Genomic DNA, 23,245 nt, shown 5'->3' on the forward strand with positions numbered 1-23,245 from the left:
GCCCCCGGCCTGGGCCAGGCCCTGCTCTCCCAGCAGCCTCTCCTCTTCCCCAGGCCCCGTGTCCTCAGCATAATAAGCGACTTCCCCAGCACCTCAGGGCAGAGTGAGTCCCTCGGGACAGCCCACTCTTCAGGATCGTTCAGGCCAACGGGGATCATCAGAAATTACCGTGTCAGTGCTGAGCCGCGTGCTCCCAGTAGGCGTGGGGGCCTCTGAGACCACATTTCCAGGGCAGCAGCTGCCCCTCCCTCCCTCGGCAGAGCAGAGGGATGGGACGGGGCTTGCTCTCTATAGAGCCCCCTCAGTGGACCGGGCACTTGATGTGTCTGTCTTTCCTTGACTTCCCACTTCACAGGTGAGGAAATAGGGACTCACAGAGGTTCCATGACTCTCCGAGATGGTGAAGCTCATTCAGAGGCAGAGTTAAGGATTAAGCGGAAGCCCAGAGCACTCACCAGGGAGTCCGGAATTAGTGGACCTGGTCTGAAATAGCCAGTCTTCACCTTGAGGCCCAAGAGCGGGCTTTAGGGGGTTCCGTGAACCCCTAAAATTAGGCGCAAAATTATATGTGAAAGTATGTTCACATTTTTCTGGGGTGAAGAAAATGTCTGTCCTCAGATTTGTGCAGAGGCATATGGGCCTCAACAAGATAAAGAAACAGTGGTCTAGGGAACAGAGCAAATTAAACTGGCTCCCTGAGGGCTCAAACCTCCAACTTGGCCTGCTTGGCCAATTTTTAGAATCCCGGGAGTAGAGAGCACCGTGTAACCCCTCCATTTTCAGATAAGAAGCAGGGATCCAGTGAGGGAAGAGCCTAGCCCAGAATCACATGAGAAGGAAGTCATGGGGCCAGAACAAGACCCCATGGACTCCAGCCTCCAAGCCCCTCCCTAGTCTGCTGGACCAGCTCCCTTAGTCCCCATCTGCACCCAGAAGCCACCACTATCCCACTGTCTTAGTGAGTCGGGGCTTGGCTGGTGGGGCGCTGAGCAGCTGGTAGAACCCCAACCCGTGCAGCATGTGGCAGGGACTGGCCCCAAGCTGTAGGTTAATAATAAATCGAGCCTAACCACAGCCCAGACACCAGCCCGGCATCTTCCCGAGCCCTTGCGTAGGTGGGAGCCAAGCCTGCTTGGATGGGCAGGTGTGCTGAGCTGCTGCTAATTATTGTCCTGAGCAGTCCTGGCCACTCGCTCCCGCTGCCGCCCAAATCTACTGGCAGGCGCTCGCCTGGAGTTGCAAAGGCTGCTGTGGCCCCACGGGCCTCCCTCTCGAACAAAGTGACTCTCCTCCATTTTTGTGCCACGGATCCCTCTGGTATTCTGGTAAAGACTATAAACCTCATTCAGAGTTTTAAAATGTGTACTACAAAGTACACTGGATTTCAAAGGAAATCAATGGTATTAAAATGTAAATACGTACACATTAAGACATCGAATTCCACATAGTGACACATTCTTTTTTGTTATTACGTTAAAAAGATCTAGCAGCAGGCATAATCATTACTATAATTCTTTTTCTTTTTTTTAGCTGTGTTGGGTCTTTGTTGCTGCACGCAGGCTTTCTCCAGTTGCGGCGAGCGGGGGCTACTCTTCATTGCGGTGCACGGGCTTCTCATGGCCGTGGCTTGTCTTTGTTGCGGAGCACGGGCTCTAGGCACGCGGGCATCAGTAGTTGCAGCACACGGGCTGAGTAGTTGTGCTCACGGGCTCTAGAGCGCAGGCTCAGTAGTTGTGGCGCACGGGCTTAGTTGCTCCGCGGCATGTGGGATCTTCCTGGACCAGGGACCGAACCTGTGTCCCCTGCAATGGCAGGTGGATTCTTAACCACTATGCCACCAGGGAAATCCCACTATAATTCTTTTTTTTTAAAAAACAAATTTATTTATTTATTTATTTATTTATTTATGGCTGTGTTGGGTCTTTGTTTCTGTGCGAGGGCTTTCTCTAGTTGTGGCAAGTGGGGGCCACTCTTCCTCGCGGTGTGTGGGCGGGCCTCTCACTGTCGCGGCCTCTCCCGTTGCGGAGCACAGGCTCCAGACGCGCAGGCTCAGTAGTTGTGGCTCACGGGCTTAGTTGTTCCGCGGCATGTGGGATCTTCCCAGACCAGGGCTCGAACCCATGTCCCCTGCATTGGCAGGCAGATTCCCAACCACTGCACCACCAGGGAAGCCCCCACTATAATTCTTTAGTGATGAGAATAAATGATTTTTCAAGATATCCCCAACTGCCATAAATGTGATACGGAAACACTTTTGGTTTCTATTGGCGTCACTGCCTACAGGGGCTGCTGCTAAGACTACCGTGGTCTGGTACATAAATGAAGGAAACATTAAATTTCTATAAGAGATGGGTGAAAATTAAGATGTTGGTTTTTTTCCCTATCCAAGTCCATGGATCTCCAGGTTGGACACTTATCTTTGTGTTAAGTCCTCTTCACACACTATCTCATGTCGTCCTCCCAATACCCTGTTGGATATCGAGGCTCAGGGATGGGCCGTGGCCAGTGAGCGGCAGGGCCCCCGCTTCATGGAAGAGCGTGTCCGTGCTCTTCCTGGGCTCCACTGTTGCGTCCCTGCAGTGAGCAGCCATAGGCTGCCCGCTAACGGGCCTTGGGGAGCAGAGTTTTGAATCATCAGCTTGACCATGATGTGTGTGGGGGGGTGATTGTAAAGGTGGGTCCTGAACCTTCCGCATGTGGAGCCAGAAGTTGTTTGCATCTCCTGGCCCCAGGGGGGTTGGTTCCTGCTGCAGCCGCGTGATCTACAGGGATAGATCAGGGAGCCCCCTGTTCATAGTACTGGGATTAGACTCTGAGAAAGGCAGGTTGTTTGGTGGGTGTCATTCATTTTTGCTCAATAAACCTTTCCTGTGTTGGTTGCTAGGGCTGGAGAAGTTCATCTAACCTGGTTCCAGCTCCCAAGGAGCTCAGGGGCTGAAGGGCCGTCTGCTGGAAGGAGTCTAATGGGGGACGCAGATAACGATGAGACAGATGATAGGGGCTGTGAACACACAGGGGTGAGAGGGAGCGGGGCCGCCCAGCTGAGAAAGTCCAGAACTAGAATGCAGTCTCTGGACTCTCCGTCTGTTCTCTTTCCTCCTCCCAGGCTGCCTTAGCACCACAGTGAGGACAGTGGGTAGGGACTCCCACCTTCCCAGAGAGCCCAGACAACTCGGCAGGGCAGCCTGGGGCTCTGCCCCCTCTGATCCCGCTACCCCTCAGCCAGAGTTAGGTGTTTGATGGCAGCTGGGTTTCCCGGCTGCTCAGACCCTAGCCTGAACCTCATGGCCCTGCCCAGGCCCACCCGGAGCACCCATCTAGCCGCTGAAGGCGCTTGGATACCTGTGGAGTCTAGGGGGCTTGTGACCCCTCTTCTAGGCCTAAGAATGGGGACCAGAGGCAAACTGCTCAACAATGTGAGTGACTTTGTAAGTGGTCTTAACTTAGTCACAGCCATTCACCAAGCTGCCTCCAGTACTTCACAGTTTGCCTTTAACAGGGTTTTACAGGCTGCAAATGCTTCCCTGGAGACTCACCTTCCCTGTCTGTGACATCACACTCCTGAGCTGGTCCTGAAAAACTGGACACCTGGCCACTCTATGTTCACCGCCTCTCCCAAGATAGTTGTACCACTTTTAGCTCCCTTGGGGAGAGGCTAGCTCAGAGGCTTAGAACAGGACCGCGTTGTGGATGACAAGGGACCACCATTTTCCTGCCCTTAGCCTCATGGAGTGTCTGTGTCCGGCCCTCCCCTCTCCCTCGGGAAACCAGAGGAGGCTGAGCACGGCGGGAAGAAGAGAGCATGAAATGCAAAGCCAGGCAGCCCTAGAGCACCCGTGACTAGTGCAGCGCCCACCAGAGGGTATGCCTACAACCAGGGTTGGCTTCCCTTCCTAGGCAGTGGAGGGGATGCTGGACGGAGGCCATGCTTCTCCCAAGCATGAGTACCTGTTGTCCCTGGTCCTGTGCTAAGTGACAGGGGGCAAAGAAGATGTGACCCAGCTAGTGTGGAGAATTCAGAGGTGAGAGGTCCGTGTGGGAGGACAGTATGATACCGGAGAACAGTTCCTGAGGTGAGGTCTGAGCTTAGCCTTGAAGGCTCGGTAAAAATTGGAAGGATAGAAGCTCTGATGAGGGCTTTCTGTGCCAGGTTATTCAACCTTATGGCCGGCAGGCCCAGAATAAAGGGACCACTGGAAGCTGGTCCCAGGGAGTCTTCAAGTGTCCTGCTGGGGGTTTTGAGAGAGGGACTGATGGGCTCTGGGCTTTGGCCTAGGACTGCCTGGTGCTTGGTTATACTGGAAGGGGGCCAGCCCTCCTCCTGGGGCAGGAATCCCACTCTCCCAGGTCCCTCCAGTGGCAGTCTGGGGCTTCTAATTTTTAGTGAATCTCTAAAGCCTGGTGCAGATTTTGGACTTAATAGTCAGACTTGAGTTTGAATCCTGGCTCTGCCTCATTCCTGCTGGGTGACCTTGGGTGAGTTACCTCCCCCTGGAGCCTCAGTGTTCTCATCTCTAAAATGGGGTAAAAGTCACGCTGCCCCACACTTGAGACAGTGACTCATCCCAAGTCCTGAGACATAGAGGCACTTGGCAGTTCCCTCCCCTCGTCCACAGTCACTATGCTGGACACTCGGGTGGGGAGAACATGCCAGGAGGGGCAGAAAGAACAGCTCTAAGGACAGCTTCACAAGAGATCCACCGCCTCTGGCACTGCTGCCCAGACAACATGGAGCCCACGTGCCCCTCGATGCCGGGACAGCCCATCAGAGCCTAGGAGATGAGGCTCGTGTCCCCGTGAGCCGGCTCCTCCCCTGCACCCCCACCCGGCCCCCCGCCATGGCTGTGGGCCCCCTCTGCCCAGGGCCCCAGCTGTGCCTAGCTTAGTGCCATGGTAAACAGTCACTTGGTGACCCCGTGCCCAGAGGGGACTGAAGCCCACCCAGGGAGGACAGGCCTGACCGGGAGCCTTCTGCCTCCCCCCAGGAGTGACCTGCAGCGTCATCCTCATGTACACGTTCTGCACCGATTGCTGGCTCATTGCTGTGCTCTACTTCACCTGGCTGGTGTTTGACTGGAACACTCCCAAGAAAGGTATGAGCACAAGTCGCCCTGCCCGACCCCCTCGCCCTCAGGACACTCCCTCCTGCACAAGCTGAAGTTCCTCATCATGGGTGCTACCCCTTTTTTACTTAGCACCTACTATGTGAATAGCATTGGGCTAAGCCAGGCTGTGGTTCTGGATGGGGGGGAGGGGGGAGGTTAATAGTGGCTCTAAGGTCACATAGTGGTCCTCACGGAGCTCACACTCAGTCCAGGGTTTGCAAAACATGAGGGAATGAACTTGGAAAGGGGCCCAGGGGGAGGGAGGAGGATGCTGCATAGGGCGCTGGTCACCTAGCTCAGGGGTTCACAGTGGCTCTGCCTGAACATCACTCTCTCCCACTCCTACTCCTTCCCAACGCTGTATTTTGTTCCCTGGAAGGTGGCAGGAGGTCACAGTGGGTCCGAAACTGGGCTGTGTGGCGCTACTTTCGAGACTACTTTCCCATCCAGGTAAAGACTTGTGGGTGTTATCTTGGGAGGGTGGGAATGGATGGGAAATCTGACTTCAAGCCTTAACCCACCCCTGCACAGTGACCGCATGTGCTGGGTTTTACCGTGTGACATCTCCCACTATGAGCATCTGTTGATACTCTACCCCACTTTATGCAGGATTTGAGGCAATTTAGGATACGTATAATGCTATACCAGGTAAAAAGAAAAATCAGGACTTCGGGGAAAATATACAAGTATTTCACCCATAAGGGTCAACAGAGTTGCAGTGGTTGAGCTTCATGGTCACCTCTGAGCTTCCTGGCAGCCAAGGCAAAAGGGGAAACATGATAGTTATTGGTCCTCATTTTGGGAAAGGAAGACGTTTGTTTATTCCTTGGGGAAACAAGAGTTGTTCTAGCATTTGGATCTAAAAGGTGTTTCAGATACTGAGATCCTGGGTGATGTAAGGAGCAGGTATAATAGCAGATATTATGGCCATTGCTTGTCTGCCTTTCAGTGAATATTAAAGTCATAACTTAAAATGGAAGTGATTGGGAATTCCCTGGTGGTCCAGTGGTTAGGACTCAGCACTTTCACTGCTGTGGCCTGGGTTCAATCCCTGGTCAGGAACTAAGATCCCACAAGCCACAAGGCGCAACCAAAAAAAACAAAAAAACAAAAGGAAGTGATTTATCAGGAGCAATACTACTAAGGTAGTCCAGGTTCATCTGGGCTGAACCAAGGATAGCAAAAGGTGTGAGGGGCTTTCTTTCCTTCTGAAGCTCTTACAGAAATATCACTTCCCTCAGTCAGTCATGGGTAGGTCACTGGGGGTCCTGGCCATGGGAATTAGGGCCCAGAAAATTTGGTGGGCACTGAATGGAGAGTGAGAGCCTAATTGCAGAAGTGCCTGGGGAAGGCTTCTGGAGGCACTGCTGCTGGAACTCCATCCTGAAGCTAGTAGCACTGAAGGGGCAGGGAAGACAATGAGAGCACCTGAGTTTGAGAAGAAGCCTGGGATGTGGCAGATGGTGAGTAGGTGGAGTGGAGAGGGAGGATCTCCATTTATTGGGAGGCTTCTAGGAGCCAGCACTTTCCCCCAAGGAGTCTGTCCTTTAACCCTCACAGTACCCTGTAAGGCGGGTATTAATTTTATCCCATTTTTACAGAAGAGGAAACTGAAGGTCAGAGAGTAGCACAGCAGAATGAGCCTGATAGGGGGTTGAGCCAAGATTCCAGTTGCTGTCTTGCCTCAAAGTCTGGGTTCTTCCCACCACAGCGTGCTGCATCCCTATGCAGCAGAGCTGTAGGAAATAAGCTTGGACGAATCCTCAGGCTTCCCTCAGGCTTAGAGGACGGAGGCAGGAAAAGCAGGGCAGTCAGACCCTGGGTGAAGCCAGGGTGCAGTCTCCCCATATGAAGCTGGTTTAGACCAAGTTGATCTCTGGGTTTCCTTCCTCCTGCACCACTGGCTGCTCTGGGTCCCCCACACTGGTCTTCTGAGCACCTGCCTTCTCTGGGGCCAAACTCAAGGTCCTGACAAGATAAAAAGTGGCTTGGTCTGGCTTTCAGTTAACATTCTATCAGACCCCCTGCTGGTGGTCTGCAAGCTAGGTTGGCAGGGCAGAGGCATCTGGGCCCTGGTGCATGTTGGTGATGCTGGTGGATTGTGGGTAACTCTGGCAGAATCCTGAAGGTTTTCCCTGCAGGGGAAAGACATGCCTATCCAGCTCACTCAGCACCCCAGCCCCGGCACACCCTAGCTGCTGAGGTAACCCAGCAGAAATCGGTGGGGTTTGAAAGTGGAGGCAGCGTGTGTGCATGCGGAAGTGTGCATGACACGGGGTGGTGTATGTTTGCTGTTGTGAGTCAGCAACTGAGACATCCTGGCGTGCTGCCTGGGGGAGGTGGCCAGGTAACCCTACATTTCTCCACTGCACTCACAGGACCAGCTCCCTCTGCCCATTCCAGCCTGAGCCCAGTTTTCCCAGGACCTTTGGGGTCAGAATTCCTGCTCCTCCCTTTCCCTGACCCCATCTCTCTGGCTGCAAGGAATCCAAGGCTGTTGTTGCTGGGAGGATGTTGCATCATAGGACCCAACCCTCTCATTTTGGAGGTGAGGAAACTGAGTCCCAAAGAGGGGCAAGGACTGGTCCCAATTGCACAGTGACTCCACGCCAAGGCCAGTACTAGAATCCAGGCCCCAGGTTCTTTCCCACTGGATCCCTACTGCCTGTTTCTCTGCGAAAGAGCCAATCCCAGACTTCCCCACTGGACTGAGCCCCACCCCGTGGGTCTTCCTCCCTCTGCTTTGCTGTTGGAGACCTGGGTTGAGGTCCTGGCCTGTCGCTCTATTCGCTGGCCAGCACTGTTGCTCCCCGTGTATTGCTGGGCCCCTGCAGGGCATGGGGACACAGAAGAATCAGCCCTGGTCCCTGCCCTTGGCTGGGCTCACCCTCTAATGGATCTTGCTAGATTCTGTCACTTTCTGCCCATGGGACCGTGGGCATGCTTTCTCAAGCTCACTGAGCCTCATTACCCTCATCTGTGAAATGGAGCTGCTCATATGCTAAAAAGTGGTAAATTATGGTTGGAGGTGAGGGATTATATGCTCTTTCTCTCTGCTAGGGCCCTTACCTTGGGGGCCAGGCCCCAGAGTGGCCTGCCCCTCAGGAAGCCTCTTCAAGGCCAGTAGCTCCCCCAATCCAGAACAGGATGACCTGATGACCGCTGGTCAGTGCTGGGACAGACAGGTACCCTTCCCCACTGATCTCTGCCCTTCCCGAAGAACCAAAACAAAACCCCGTGTCCCTTATCTCACCTCTGTTCCAAGAAGACAGCTGGGAGTTGGCGCCACGTGACACATGTGAGCTGGCCCTGGGAGGGCCCCTAGGCACCAGGACCAAAGCCAAGCTGGGCCTGAGGCATCTATGCCTCAGCCTGGGCTCTGTGCTTGCTGCTGGTTGACCTTGGCCAAGCCCCTGCCCCTTGGGGCCTCAGGCTCCTCTTCTGTGCGTAGAGGGTTTGGCCTTAGTGACCTGATGTCAGGGCTGATGCTCTGTGGAGTCGTGTATGACCCTCCTGTCCCACCCCCTTTTCCCAGCCTCTTGCCAATGGTTGGGTAATGATTTCTAACTGTGCCCACCCACCCCTCCCCACTCCCTTATTGGTGAAGCTCTTTGCTCTTTGCCACCAGGGCAGCTCAGCTGGCCCAGAGAGCATCCATTCTCCCAGCAGAGGTGGGGCTCACGTGTTAACAGCAGCCACCAGGACCACCAGCTACCTGGAAGAGGAGTGGGCAGTGCCCGGGTCACCTCTCCTCGAGAGATGGGCAGGATCTTTGGAGAAGAACCTAGGAAACACTCTGTGAGCTCATAGTCACCTATCTGTCCAACTGCCTCATTTCACAGATGGACCTACTGAGGCCCAGAGAGGAGGGACTGTCCCAAGGTCACAAAGCAAGTCAGTAGCAGGGCTGGTATAGAAACCAAGGCTGTGTCTGCTTCAGGACCTGTGTTCTCATTCCTTTGTTCCCCTGCCGTGGTGCCCCACTGTGTCAGCTTAGGCGAGCCTTCGTTCCTCTCTGGTTCTGAGTTTCCTCCTCTGTATGGTGCCAGGCTGGGACAAGGCTATCTGAACACCCTACCTGCCCGGGGAGGCAGGGTGGGAGGGGCGACTTGCCAGGAATGTGTCCCAGGCTCATGTCAGCCAGCAGGCCTGACCTGGGCAACCCCTTGGGCTGAGACTTTGCCATGGGTAAACAGTCAGGGGACACGAGAGCAGGTATGTCAACAGAGCCTTCATCAGCAGTGTCCTTCCTCCTCCCTCCTGAATGGACACTCTGTCCACCCATGGCGAGGGGAGTGTGGCATGAAGACAGATCAAAGCCGTATCAGAGGCCCGTCCTTTTCTGGGTGCTGCACCGAGGGCCATTAACCTGCACTGTGCCCCAGGGCACTTCATTTAACCAATGTCCCACCAGATAGAGGCTTGGGGGAGGGAGGAAACGATTTAAAGAGCTAGCTGGGGTTCCGCCAGGTGGCCCATCTCTATCCCAGGTCCAGGGAAAAGCACAGCTGGGTGGCCTAGTCTAGAGGTGGAGGATGATTTGCTGTGACCTCCGGGGAAGCAGCAACTCCTTTCTCTAGGTCTTAGTCTCTACCTTGTAATCAAAGGAATGGCCCAGATCAGGGGTCTTCCACCCCATCCTGTGCTGGGGGCTCCCAGGCCCAGCCATCAACTCAGGAGCAAGTTTCCAATGCGGTACTGGCTGCCTCCGCTCTCACCTCAGCGCCTTCCTCGCCCATGGAAACCGGGACAGGGTGCTTTCTCCTTCTGGCTTTCCCGAGAGCTAACGCGGTAGGGCAGACGTGCTCTCTGCGGCAAAACCTCAGAACAGCCACTTCTCGAAGCGCGTGTAAAGCTGGGCTTCCCCCACCTCACTGGCCGTGGATTCAGCTGCTGCTCTTCCCCATTTATGTGGTGGGCAGCTAAGGATTACTTGGGGATTTGAGCGGCTTTAATCTGCTCGCCAAAGGCAAAACGGGAGAAAGAGTACAAATGCCCCAAGCAACAGGGTACGACACGGGGTCTTTCTCACAGTCACACGTACGGGCAGTTACAGAGCTGGGAGGGGTGCCAGCCACCCTCACTCCCATCCCCTTCTGGCCTCCATCACCTGAAGATTCAGATTTCAGTTTCCCGGAGGCCAACCACCAACACCCCACGCCCCCCAAACTGAGCGCGAGGTTCTTCCCTCAGTCAGGGAGTTCCCAAATCTGGAGTCATAGAAAACCCAGGCTCTTGACATTCTGCCACTGGCCAGGGGCTCTGCTCCAGCTGGCACCAGCGCGGGGCAGGGGGAACCTTGAAGCACTGCAGGTGGGAATGTCATCAGTGCCACTTCTCCAGAGGTGGGGCAGCCCACCGGACCAAAACAGTCATACCCTTTGACCCGGGAACTGTCTTTCTTGATGTTTGTCTCAAGAATGCAAGCAGATATGAGGACAAAAATAAGGTATTTATGGAAGCATTATTTCTGAGGGAAATTTTAGAAGCTTTTTAAAGGCCCATCAGCCAGGGTTTGATTACAATTCTATTCCATGTAGCATAGCCGTGAGAAGACATGTTACTGAGGGATTTTGATAAGGAAAAATAGCTATGATATGCTTGGGAGGTAATTATTTCAAAATCATATCAACCATATGACCTCAGTTTTGTGGTTTTTTAAACAGAACATTTGTCTATTTGAGTAGAAAAAAAGCTCACCAGAGTCAGAGCAGTTTATCTGGTTGGCGGTATGACAGGTGCTTTGGATTTTCTCCCTACTTGCCCATATTTTTAAAATTCTCTGATTATTCATTCGTTTTCTAATCCTAAAAGAAAGTGATGTTTTTCTGAACAAGACGCCAATCCTCTCCATCCCTCTCGGCACCCTCCACCCCATCATGTTTCCTGTAATACTGGGTCGGTGCCTCTTGCTGCTCAGGGTTTAGGGAAACTTTGCACCATCCAACCCACTGTCCAAGCCACCAGTCCCAGGGCGGGAAGGCAATCGTCCTTTAGAGCATCCAGGACAGCTTTGTTGATAGCGCCACAGGTGAGTGACTCCAGCTGTCCAGCTGACCTCCCCTGCCCGCAGTGTGGCTGGCACAAGGGCTGTGGCCCGTCCTTCCGCTTCCTGCATCAGAGCCTGAGCTGAGTCTGGCTGTCTGGAAGGAGGTTTCCATTAAGACCAGCCGCACTGTCCCTTCTCTGGCCAAAGAAAGGGACTTGGACTTTATGCCAGTGGAAGCTGGACATCCCTCTTGATCTGAGAGTGACAGGAGTTGCACTGGGGTTTTAGAGCAGTCACTCTGGCTGTGGTGAGGAGGATGGGTCCAGAGAGAGGGAATGCAGGAGGCTGGCAGAGTGCAATTAAGAGGACCTGGTGTGTTCGGCTGGAGAAATAAGGGGAATGAGGGAGAACGTTTCCCACGCCCTTCCCAGGGACTCGAAGTCCAAATGGTGACTTGCAAGTACCCGGCACTGAGAACCCAGTGATGAGAGTCTGAGGTCGGAGGAGAGAGTCAGTCCAGTCCTTCAGGCCCAGGCTTCCAGGGGCCAGGGCACACCTAGAGCCTCCCCTACCTCTGGGTGTGCCCCAGTACTCCTCTCTTGGCCAGCTTCCTCTGACCTGAGGTCTTCCCTGCAGCTGGTGAAGACACACAACCTGCTGACCACCAGGAACTACATCTTCGGATACCACCCCCACGGTATCATGGGCCTGGGTGCCTTCTGCAACTTCAGCACGGAGGCCACAGAAGTGAGCAAGAAGTTCCCTGGCATAAGGCCCTACCTGGCCACGCTGGCCGGCAACTTCCGGATGCCAGTGCTGAGGGAGTACCTGATGTCTGGAGGTGAGAATCCACCTCTGCGTGTCCCTGCCTGAGCCACTCCATTGGCCAGGAAGCCAACCCACCGTGCCCTGGTGCCTGGTCCTGTGTTGGAGACGTGGTCTGCTGAGGCACAGTGGGTCAGGGCTGAGCGGGAGAGCTGTTCATACAATCTTCAGGGTTCAACTAGGATAACATCTTCCCTAGAAAGCCTTCTCTGACCCCTTTTCTAGGCATCCCCAGCCCCTGTGCTGCCCTTTGCACGACTTAATCATCGTCCATGACTCTCATTATCCATCCACCTTGATCCCCACCAGCCTGACTTACTCGAATTCCCTAGCACCTGGCACCAGCATGACACAGTTAGGACCTCAGGGAACGTTTGCCAAATGAATGCATTCCCTAAACAACCTTGTGTCATTGTCCCCACTTTACAGATAAGTAAGCTGAGGCTCAGAAAAAAGAATGGCTTACGTGGGGCCATACTTCCAAGTGGCTGGATTAGGTCTGGGACCCAGGTTCACGGCTCTGTCTATATTTGACCACGTGCAGGGGGTAGGGAGTGCATCCATGGGCAGCCCTGACTGTGTGTCCCCCCTCCACTCCCCAGGCATCTGCCCTGTGAACCGGGACACCATAGACTACTTGCTTTCAAAGAATGGGAGCGGCAATGCCATCATCATCGTGGTGGGGGGCGCGGCCGAGTCCCTGAGCTCCATGCCCGGCAAGAACGCAGTCACCCTGCGCAATCGCAAAGGCTTTGTGAAACTGGCCCTGCACCATGGGTGAGTGCCTCCCAGAACACGTGTGCACGCGCATGCGCACACCTGTCAACAGTTCTGCGCAGCCCAGGGCAGCAGCTCCTTGCCTCCTGAAGGCAGAACCCAGACCCCAGGAAGGCAGAGAAGGGGGTTAGCTATCCTGTGGGGAAGGGGAAGTTGGAGCCCAGGGGTTCAGGCCAGGGTTGCCCAAGCTCAGGCTGGGCGGCCAAGTGGGCAAAGATGCAGCCTGGGTCTCCTGGGCCCTGGCAGGTGGGCTGAGAGGCCAGCCAAGCCCAGAGGCAGCACTGTGCCCCAGGGCCAGAGCGTGTCATGCAGCTAGGAGAGTGAAAGGCCAGGAAGGGAGGGTGTTGTGGCCCAAAATATCAAGGAAGCCTTCTTGGAGGGGTAACCCCGGGGACAGGCAGAGAGGAGCTAGGCAGCTTGATTTCTCCGACCTTTTCTAGGGGTACATTCTGGATAGCCACCTGTTCGGCACATTTCACTGGACAAAGCGCATTTACTTCTACGGTCCCGTTTGATTCTCCTGCAAAATCCCGCAGGGATGCCATCCCCATTTTCCACTTGAGAAAACCGAGTGAGGCTATAGTGACCTGGTCAGGGCCACATTGGAAAGCCCTGACATGCTCCCCAGTCACTAACAGGGGCAGAGGGCCTGTCCCCGTCTGGCAGTGAGGGGACATGTGGTTTGGGGTCCCCCGGGTGATTCTTGTGCACCCCTGACAGAGGGGAGTTCGGCTGGCGTCTGGGGCCTCTAGGGCCGCCAGGAGGAACTGAAGCCAGTGATTGGGCTATGACAGACCCTGGCCTCTCCCTTCCAGAGCCGACCTGGTTCCCACCTACTCCTTCGGGGAGAATGAGGTGTACAAGCAGGTGATCTTTGAGGAGGGCTCCTGGGGCCGATGGGTCCAGAAAAAGTTCCAGAAGTACATTGGCTTCGCCCCGTGCATCTTCCACGGCCGAGGCCTCTTCTCCTCCGACACCTGGGGGCTGGTGCCCTACTCCAAGCCCATCACCACCGTGGGTGAGCCCCCCTTCCTCCAGACCCTGAACTAGGGTGCCACAGCTAGTTTAGTGGCAGAGTTAGGATTCAAATCCATCCCTGGCTCTGATGTCCATGCCCTGAACCATGAGGACGTGGACCTGTTTGGGTGCTGATGGGAATGATCGTTGCGGGAGGGGGATAGGGGATAGTTCCATTACCACGAGCTAAGCTGTGCTAGATGAGAAAACAGGACTCAGCAATTCTGTGTTTTCAGAGCCCAAGTCTATCAGGGAAGACCCCCTTACAGCAAAGACCAATAGGGGGTGTGAGGAGGACGTGCAGGGTGCTCTGGAGGGTCATAATGGACCCCAGGGAGGAGGCGACTCTTTTTTTTTCTTATAATTTTATTGTTTTACTTTTGGTTGTGTTGGGTCTTCGTTGCTGCGCGCGGGCTTTCTCTAGTTGTGGCGAGTGGGGGCTACTCTTCGTTGTGGCGCATGGGCTTCTCATTATCGTGGCTTCTCTTGTTGTGGAGCATGGGCTCTAGGCACACGGGCTTCAGTAGTTGTGGCACACGAGCTCAGTAGTAGTGGCGCACGGGCTTAGCTGCTCCACGGCATGTGGGATCTTCCCGGACCAGGGCTCGAACCCGTGTCCCCTGCATCGGCAGGCGGATTCTTAACCCCTGTGCCACCAGGGAAGTCCCTGTGACTCTTACACTATTGGCTGAATAGGAATTATCCTGAAAAAGAGGAGAGGAAGAGACTTTTTGTCAGAAACAATAGCCTAAATGAGGTTCCTGCAGCAAGATTGTATAGATTTTTGAGGAACAGATGCAAATCAATATACCTGGAGTAGAAGCCTGTGAGAAGCGTAGCAAAAAAACTGGCTGCGCTTCGCCCCCAGCTGTGTTGTTTTGCGTTCATATGAGACAATTTAGAGGATTCCAAAGAATTATCTATTGTAGGAGTATGTGTGTCTGTGTGCATCTGTTAATGGTTCACAGTCTAGAGATCACATAAGAGCATGGAGGCCGCAAGCCATGGACTTCAGGGGCCAAAGCTCACATAGATACTTTGAGTTCTTATCAGGGCCAGATGTTTTGCTTTGTACTTTTTCCAGAGAGATCAACTTCCTGCATTTTAGGTCACACGATCCAGACTCACCCTTGACTCTTGTTACACACAAATCCCATACCAGGTCTGACGTCTGTGAGGCAGCGGGGACATTTCCATGCACAGGGTGGCTGGAGAGGGACGGGGGTCTAGTGGACGGCGTGAAGGCGTTCACTCCTCACCTTAAGAATGGAAAACTGGGGAGTTTCCTGGTGTCCTAGTGGTTAGGATTCTGGGTTTTCATTGCTGTGGCATAGCCCTATAAGGAAGGATCCCCATGTGATAGGTGAGGAAACTAAGGCGCAGAGAGGTGAAGTGATGTGCCCAGAGCAGGGCAAAAGCAAAGCCATTACCTGATCCCACACCTCTCACAGGAGCTCCCAGCTGAGTACTGTGGGTACAGCTGGACTTGATCCTATCTGCTGCTTAGTGGCGATGCGGCATTGGGCAGGTCCCTTCCCGTACCCCTGGGCCCCAGTCTTCTCACCTGTAAAAGGGACAGCCTGCAATGGAGCACATTCAGCACAGTTCCTGACAGGCGGCTGGCACGTAGCGCAGGGTCGCTACCATCGGCGTTATGGTGGATGCCCAGGGAGCGTGGGCCGAATGGCACTGACTAACCAGAGGCCTGTGCCCCATCCCTGCAGTGGGTGAGCCCATCACTACCCCCAAGCTGGAGCACCCGACCCAGCAGGACATCGACCTGTACCACGCCATGTACGTGGAAGCCCTGGTGAAGCTCTTCGACCAGCACAAGACCAAGTTCGGCCTCCCGGAGACCGAGGTCCTGGAAGTGAACTGAGCCTGTCCGCGGGGGACAGCTTCTGGGAGGAACCAGCGGCAAATCGTTTTCTACCAAGTTCTCTAGTGCTTTTTGTTCTGTAAATGTGGAAGCGTCATGGGTGTCTGTGGGTTATTTAAAAGAAATTATAATAATTTTGTTAAACCATTACAATGTTAGGTCTTTTTTTAAGAAGGAAAAAGTGAATGTTTCAAGCTCTTTCACTTCCAATTTGTCCTGTTCTAGGTGGTGGTGGCTGACCCATCTGGGCCTTTATGGTTTCTCAACCAATCTTCTCCCCTTCTCCCCTTCCCAAAATTACAGAGAAAACTCAGTCCTGGTTAACTGGGGAAGAAGGACAGCCATTAGTGACTCAGGCCAGTTAGATTATTTGCCCTTTGTCCCTGGGGGATGAGGGGCCAGAATCTTCCTCTAATACAAACATCTCTACAGCCGGCTACCCCACGCTTGACTGCACGACCAGCTGCTTCTGCCAAGGGGAAGACTCAGAGGCAACAGGGGTCCCCACTTTCAAAAGCTCAGGGATAAACGTCTGGAATATTCAAGCTCAATTCTCCTCTCTGCCACCCCCCACGGCCCCAGTCTCTGAAATCTGAGCCTGGACTGGCCTCCAGAGAGAGGATGGAGGTGGCGGTGATCCCAGGCTGGGGGATGGAGCTGCCCAGTTTAATCATCTCTTGGATTACCAAGCCCCACCATGTTCTGGTTGGAGTGCTGGTTTTCCTCAGGGAGCTGATGACATGGACCCAGCACAGACCCTGCATTGGCCTAAATCACATACTTCTCAGTGGCCTCGGTTTGCTTAACCCACACCCTCAGTAGTGGATGTGGGCGAGGGGTCCCATTTCCTGTTTCCAGAGGGACCTGGCCTTCTGAGCAGCAGATTGGTCCAGAACAGAAGTTCCCCAAACCCAAACCTCATATATTTGTGCCTTTCTGAGAGGGGGCCAGGGAGGAAATCTAGTCCTTTGTGTATTCTGTTTTCTCTTGATGAGATCATTATACCATGTCAGACTTTTGTATATTCCTAAATGAATAAATGAAAATGAGTGTCCTCTATGAGTTATTGCAGGGGCCGCATCTGCATCTTGCCGCTGACACTTGGGGAGACCACCGCCCCCACCGGGCTGCCTGCTGAGCCCTCTCCCCCTTGCTTCTTTGGCCCACATGACCCTGTGTGGTGTATTAGTTATTAATTGCTGTGTAATAAATTACTCCAAAACTTAGTGGCTGTTGGGACTTCCCTGGCAGTCCAGTGGTTAAGACTCTGCACTTCCAATGCAAGGGGCACGGGTTCCATCCCTGGCTGGGGAACTAAGATCCCACATGCCACTGCAGCACAGACAAAAAAAAAAAAGACAGAACTTAGTAGCTGCAAACAACAGTGTCCACTTTCTGAGGGTCAGTAATCAAGGTACAGCTTAGCTGGGGCCTCTGCTTCAGGGTCTCACACAAGGCTGCAATCATGGTATCAGCCGGGCTGTGATCATCCCAAGGCTTGACAGGGGAGGATCCACTTCCAAGGTCATTCTTTTGGCTGTTGGCAGGATTCACCTCCTCACTGGCTTTGACCAGAGGCCACTCCCAGTTCCTTGCCACACGGGCCTTTCAGTAGAGTAGCTCACAGCGTGGCAGCTGCTGCATCAGAGAGAGTAAGCAAGAAGAAGCAGAGAGAGTGCAAACAGAAGCCACAGCCTTCTATAACCTAATCTTGGAGGTGATAACCTATCCCTTTTGCCATATTCTCTTCATTAGATGCAAGTCACTAGGTCCAGCTCACGCTCTTGAGGATTACACACGGAGTGAACACCAGGAGGCAGGGCTCACTGGAGCCCCTTCACAGCTGCCTTCCACCTGTGGTAAAGGCTACTGTCCTGCTGTAAGATCCTAGAATAGCTGAGCTGGAAAGGTCCATATGGATCACTCAACCATGTTCCTTGCCCCTGGCCTCAGTTATACCACAAAGAGGGAGGCCTGGCCTGCTGTCACTCTAGTGATTTCATACCACACCTGGATCTCACAACATGCCACCTCTCTCTGTTCTAATTCCATTCAGTTCAATGAGTACCAAGTACCTGGGGGAACCCTTCCCACCTGAGACTAAAGTGACTTTCCCACTTCCCACTACCTAATGCCTGTCTTTACCATTCACCTCAGGGACCATTCCTCTGGGCCAGAAGCTGTGAGCTGGCTGCGTGGGAGCAGAAACATTGGAAACAGCTGAGGATATGCAGGGTGGTCAGAGCTGGGATGGAGAGGCCCCTAATCCAACCTGGGGTGCCTCATTGATCTGGGGCCCCAGCCTGAGCTGGGACTCAATGGGTGACTGGAAATTTGCCAGGAAGGAGCTGAAGGGCAGAGCAGCAAGTGCAAATGGGGGAGGCTGCTGACTTGAACCACTGAGAGGTGGTGGTGGAGAGGTCTGCAGTGGGGCTTCCCATGGACGGGCAGGGAGCTGGCTTCTCCAGAGTGTTTCGGTGGGGAGGAGGGCAGGGCAGAGAAGAGGTGCCCTGGAGGCCAACAGAGGCTAGATTCTGTAGCTCCAAGCAGGTCTTAGGCCTCAGGCCACAGAGCACAGGTTAGAGGACAGACATTTCCTTTAGGGTGGAGGAAAGGCCCGTTTTCTGATGCATCTCAGCCCCATACCAGCCCCAGCCTGAGGCTAGCCATGACCCTCATCGTCTGGCTCCAGGCTAAACTAGGCCAACCCGCAAACATAGGCCATTATTCTCAGCATTAATTTTGTGAAGATTGGATACCCACTGTGCATCAGGGAACTCCACCATCTCTGCCTAGGAACGGGAACAATAACCAGGCCCCACATCTTGGAGGGGCCACCCAGGGCAACGTAAGCTCGGCCCTCTGTATCCATGGGTTTTGCATCTGCCGATGCATAGCGCCAACTGTACTACTCTATTTTATATGAGGGACTTGAGCATCCTCTCATTTCGTTATCCACTGGAGGGAGGGGAGTGGAGTAGGGGTGGGGGCTCTATAACCGATCCCCTGCAAACAGCAAGCGTGTCTAGCAGCCAGCTGTGCAGAGCAGAGGCATGCCTCGCTCTAAGCTGTGTGTGGTGAACTCTAGGTAAATGCTGTGAACATTGCCTTGGGTTGGGAGTTGTTACCTTGGGAGAGGGAACTGGAAACTCCTTTTCCAGAAGACCCTCTGCCTTTGGACGGTGGGAGTGCAGCTGCTGTCTCAGCCTGAAGGTCAGTTCCATGATGCTGCTTGTTGTTCCCATATATGGCCACTAGGGGGCACTGAGGACAGGTCTGAGGCGAACGCTGCGCAGCTTCCTAAGCTTTCTTTTCTCATTATGACGCTTATCTAGCTCCTACCCAGGGCTAGAAGCTAGAGATAAATAAAATCACAGACTCCCGAAAGCTGAGAGATAGACAGAAATTTAACATTCACCGTGAGCAATTCCTCCTAACCTGGGAAACTTGGCACAGAAAGGCCAACAGACTTGCCCCTAATTACTCAGCAAATCAACATTCACTGAATTCCTCCTCTTGACAGGGAACGAGGGGCTTCCAAATTGAATGTCCCCGGTTCTCAGGTGCTTGAAATGTAATAAGGGCGACAGAAACGTAAAGCACTCATCTTTTAAAAAACCTTTGCCTCCTTTTATATTCCCTGTCTGGTTCTAGATGTCACTACTGCCCACCATCAGCACAACCAGCCTCCAGTCGTGGTGGGCTCTTCGCTCCTCCCCCTTCCCTGCCCCCCACTCCCATAGCTGCTTGCTGATGCTGATGCTGACATTTTTGTCTTTCAAATTATTTCCTCCTTTCTCATCCCTGATAACATATACGAATGAGTGTGGGATCCAGCCCTTACCAGCTGCATTATCATGTCACTTAACCTTTCTGAACCTCAGCTTCCTCATCTGTAAATGGGAATAATCTATATTCCTGAGTACATGAGATAATAGGTATATAAATATATGATATAAAAATAAAATATATTCATCCAGCTCTCTCAACAGGAAATAATAGCTGTGATCATCATCATCATCATCATACCCTTACTGGGTCTCCCGGACCTATTAAATTGAGCTCCCTGTTTCCAGGCCTCTCTCCAGCTCGCTGTTCCTGCAGCAAAGTGGCCAGTCTTCCTTATTTTTTTTTTTTAAATAAAAGCTTTATTGAGATATAATTCATGTATCATAAAGCCCATCCTTTTAAAGTATGTACTACAGTCAACTAATCTATGACAAAGGAGGCAAGGCTATACAATGGAGAAAAGACAGTCTCGTCAATAAGTGGTGCTGAGAAAAGTGGACAGCTACATGTAAAAGAATGAAATTAGAACACTCCCTAACACCACACACAAAAATAAACTCAAAATGGATTAAAGACCTAAATGTAAGACCGGACACTATAAAACTCTTAGAGGAGAACATGGGAAGAACACCCTTTGACATAAATCACAGCAAGATCTTTTTTGACCCACCTCCCAGAGTAATGGAAATAAAAACAAAAATAAACAAATGGGACCTAATGAAACTTAAAAGCTTTTGCACAGGAAACTATAAACAAGACGAAAAGACAACCCTCAGAATGGGAGAAAATATTTGCAAATGAATCAGTGGACAAAATCTCCAAAATATATAAACAGCTCATGCAGCTCAATATTAAAAAAAACGGGCAGAAGACCTAAATAAACATCTCTCCAAAGAAGACATACAGATGGCCAAGAAGCTCATGAAAAGCTGCTCAACATCACTAATCATTAGAGAAATACAAATCAAAACTATAATGAGGTATCACCTCACACCGGTTAGAATGGGCATCATCAGAAAATCTACAAACAACAAATGCTGGAGAGGGCGTGGAGAAAAGGGAACCCTCTGTTGGTGGGAATGTAAATTGATACAGCCACTATGGGGAACAGTATGGAAGTTCCTCAAAAAACTAAAAATAGAACTACCATACAACCCAGCAATACCACTACTAGGCATATACCCCGAGAAAACCATAATTCGAAAAGAGTCATGTACCACAATGTTCATTGCAGCTCTATTTACAATAGCCAGGACATGGAAGCAACCTAAATGTCCATCGACAGACAAATGGATAAAGAAGTTGTGGTACAGATATACAATGGAATATTACTCAGTCATAAAAAGAAATGAAATTGGGCCATTTGTAGAGACGTGGATGGACCTAGAGCCTGTTATACAGAGTGATGTAAGTCAGAGAGAGAAAAACAAATATCATATATTAACGTGTATATGTGGAATCTAGAAAAATGGTACAGATGAACCGGTTTGCAAGGCAGAAATAGAGACACAGATGCAGAGAACAAATGTATGGACACCAAGGGGGAAGTGGGGTGGTGGTGGTGGTGGTGGGATGAATTGGGAGATTGTGATTGACATGTATACACTAATATGTATAAAATAGATAACTAATAAGAACCTGCTGTATAAAGAAATAAATAAAATTCAAGAAAAAAAGGAATAAATTTGAAAAAAAATGAAGTATATAATTCAGCGGGTTTTAGTATATTCGCAAAGTTGTGCCTCAATCACCACTCTCTAATTCCAGAACAATTTCATCACCACCAAAGGTAATCCCATACCAGTTAGCAGTTATTCCTTATTACCCTTCCCGTCAGGCCCTGGCTAAAAACTAATCACTAACCTACTGTCTGTCTATATGAATTTTCCTGTTTTGGACATTTTCTACAAGTGGAATTATACAATAGGTGGCCTTCTGTGTCTGGCTTCTTAGATTTAGCATAAAGTTTTCGAGGTGTGTCTGTGATGTAGCATGTTTCATGAATCATGTACCATTTGTCCTTTGGAGCATGAAAGTTTTTAATTTTGGTGTAATCAAATTTATCTAGGTTTTTTGTTTTTTGTTTTTGTGGTGTGTGCTTTCATATCTAAGACGCCACAGCCTAATCCAAGGTCACAAAGATTTACTCCTATGTTTTCTTCTAAACGTTTTAGAGTTCTTAGCTTCTACATTTAGATCTCTGGACTATTTTTCTAATAAAGTTATTTATTTTATTTTTGGCTGTGTTGGGTCTTTGCTGCTGCGCACGGACTTTCTCTAGTTGCAGTGAGCGGGGGCTACTCTTCGTTGCGGTGCACAGGCTTCTCGGCTTCTCATTACGGTGGGTTCTCTTTGTTTCGGAGCACAGGCTCTAGGCATGCGGCTTCAGTAGTTGTGGCACCCGGGCTCAGTAATTGTGGCTTGAGGGCTTATTTGCTCCACGGAATGTGGGATCTTCCCGGACCAGGGCTCGAACCCGTGTCCCCTGCACTGGCAGGATGATGCTTAACCACTGCGGCACCAGGGAAGCCCATCTGGACTACTTTGAGTTAATTTTTGTGTATGGTTGAGGTAGGGTCCCACTTCATTCTTTTGCATTTCCATTCTTTTGGATATCCAGTTATCCCAGCACCGTTTGTTGAAAAGACCATTCTTTCCTCATAAAATTGTCTTGGCACTTTTGTCCAAAATCAATTGATCATAAATGTAAGGGTTTATTTCTGGATTCTCAGTTCTATTCCACTCATCTCTATTTCTATACTTACTTTAGTAGCACACTGTCTTGATTAGCTTTGTGATAAATTTTGAAATCGGGAAATGTGAGTCCTGATTTTGTTCTCTTTTAGATTGTCTTGGTTATTCTGTGTCCCTTGCATTTCCATATGAATTTTAGGATTGGCTTGTTAATGTTTGCAAAAAAGGCAGCCAGGGTTTTGATAGACGTTGCATTTGAAGCGACAGATCAATTTGGTGAATGTTGCCATTTTAACAATATTAAGTGCTCTGGATGTTTTCCCATTCATTTAGGTTTTCTTTAACTTCCTTTAATGGTGTTTGTAGTTTTCCGTATACAAGTCTTGCACTTCTGTTAAATTTATTCTTAAGCATTTTATTTTTTTGTTGCTATTGTTAATGGAATAGTTTCCTAATTTTGTTTCAGATTGCCATGTTAGTGTATAGAAATACAATTGGTTTTTGCATATTGATCATTATCTTGCAACTTTATGGAACTTGTTTGTGTCAAATGCTTTTTCTGCATCTGCTGAGATGATCATATAGTTTCTGTCCTTTATTCTATTAATATGGTGTATTACATTAATGGATTTGTGTATGCTAAACCAATCTTGCATTCTTGGTAAAAAAAAATTTATATGTTTGGATTTAGTTCACTAGTATTTGATTCACTAGTATATTGTTGAAGATTTTTATGTCTATATTTATAATGAATAAGGGATATTGGTCTGCAGTTTTCTTGTCTTTGCCTGATTTTGGTATCAGGGTAATGCTGGCCTCATAGAATGATTTGGGATGTCTTTTCTTCTGTTCTTGGAAGAGTTGTGAAGGACTGATGTTAATTTTTCTTTAAATATTTGGTAGAATTCACCCCTGAAGCCATTTGGGCCTAGGCTTTTCTTTGTGGAAAGTTTTTGATTACTAATTTAAACTCTCCTTGTTATAGATCTCTTTAGATTTTCTTTTTGTTCTTGAATCAGTTTTGGTAGTTTGTGTGTTTCTAGGAATTTGTGCATTTCATTTGATAATCTAATCTGTTGTTATACAATTGTTCGTAAGATTCGCTTCCAATCCTTTTTATTTCTGAAAGGCTGGTAGTGATGTCCTCGCTTTCAGTCCTGATTTTAGTAA

General features: G+C 51.0%; 1 protein-coding gene across 7 annotated transcripts in view; it reads left to right on the forward strand.

Annotated features, from left to right (window-relative positions):
• The window catches only part of UVRAG (UV radiation resistance associated), a 373,872-nt gene that overhangs the window by 15,763 nt on the left and 334,864 nt on the right, over positions 1 to 23,245 (forward strand). For 3 of the 7 annotated variants that reach the window (XM_049714244.1, XM_049714243.1, XM_049714246.1), the window contains 2 exons: positions 11,731 to 11,935; positions 12,522 to 12,696. In XM_049714244.1, the coding sequence (XP_049570201.1) occupies positions 11,731 to 11,935; positions 12,522 to 12,696 (380 nt within the window). Of the gene's footprint in view, positions 1 to 4,985; positions 5,094 to 5,484; positions 5,556 to 7,483; positions 7,654 to 11,730; positions 11,936 to 12,521; positions 12,697 to 13,511; positions 13,715 to 15,437; positions 16,647 to 23,245 lie in introns of those variants that run through there. The other 4 variants (XM_004279809.4, XM_049714249.1, XM_049714248.1 and 1 more) reach the window with 4 other exon arrangements.

The sequence above is a fragment of the Orcinus orca genome, chromosome 8 (assembly GCF_937001465.1).
Source record: "Orcinus orca chromosome 8, mOrcOrc1.1, whole genome shotgun sequence".
NCBI classification, from domain to species: domain Eukaryota; kingdom Metazoa; phylum Chordata; class Mammalia; order Artiodactyla; family Delphinidae; genus Orcinus; species Orcinus orca.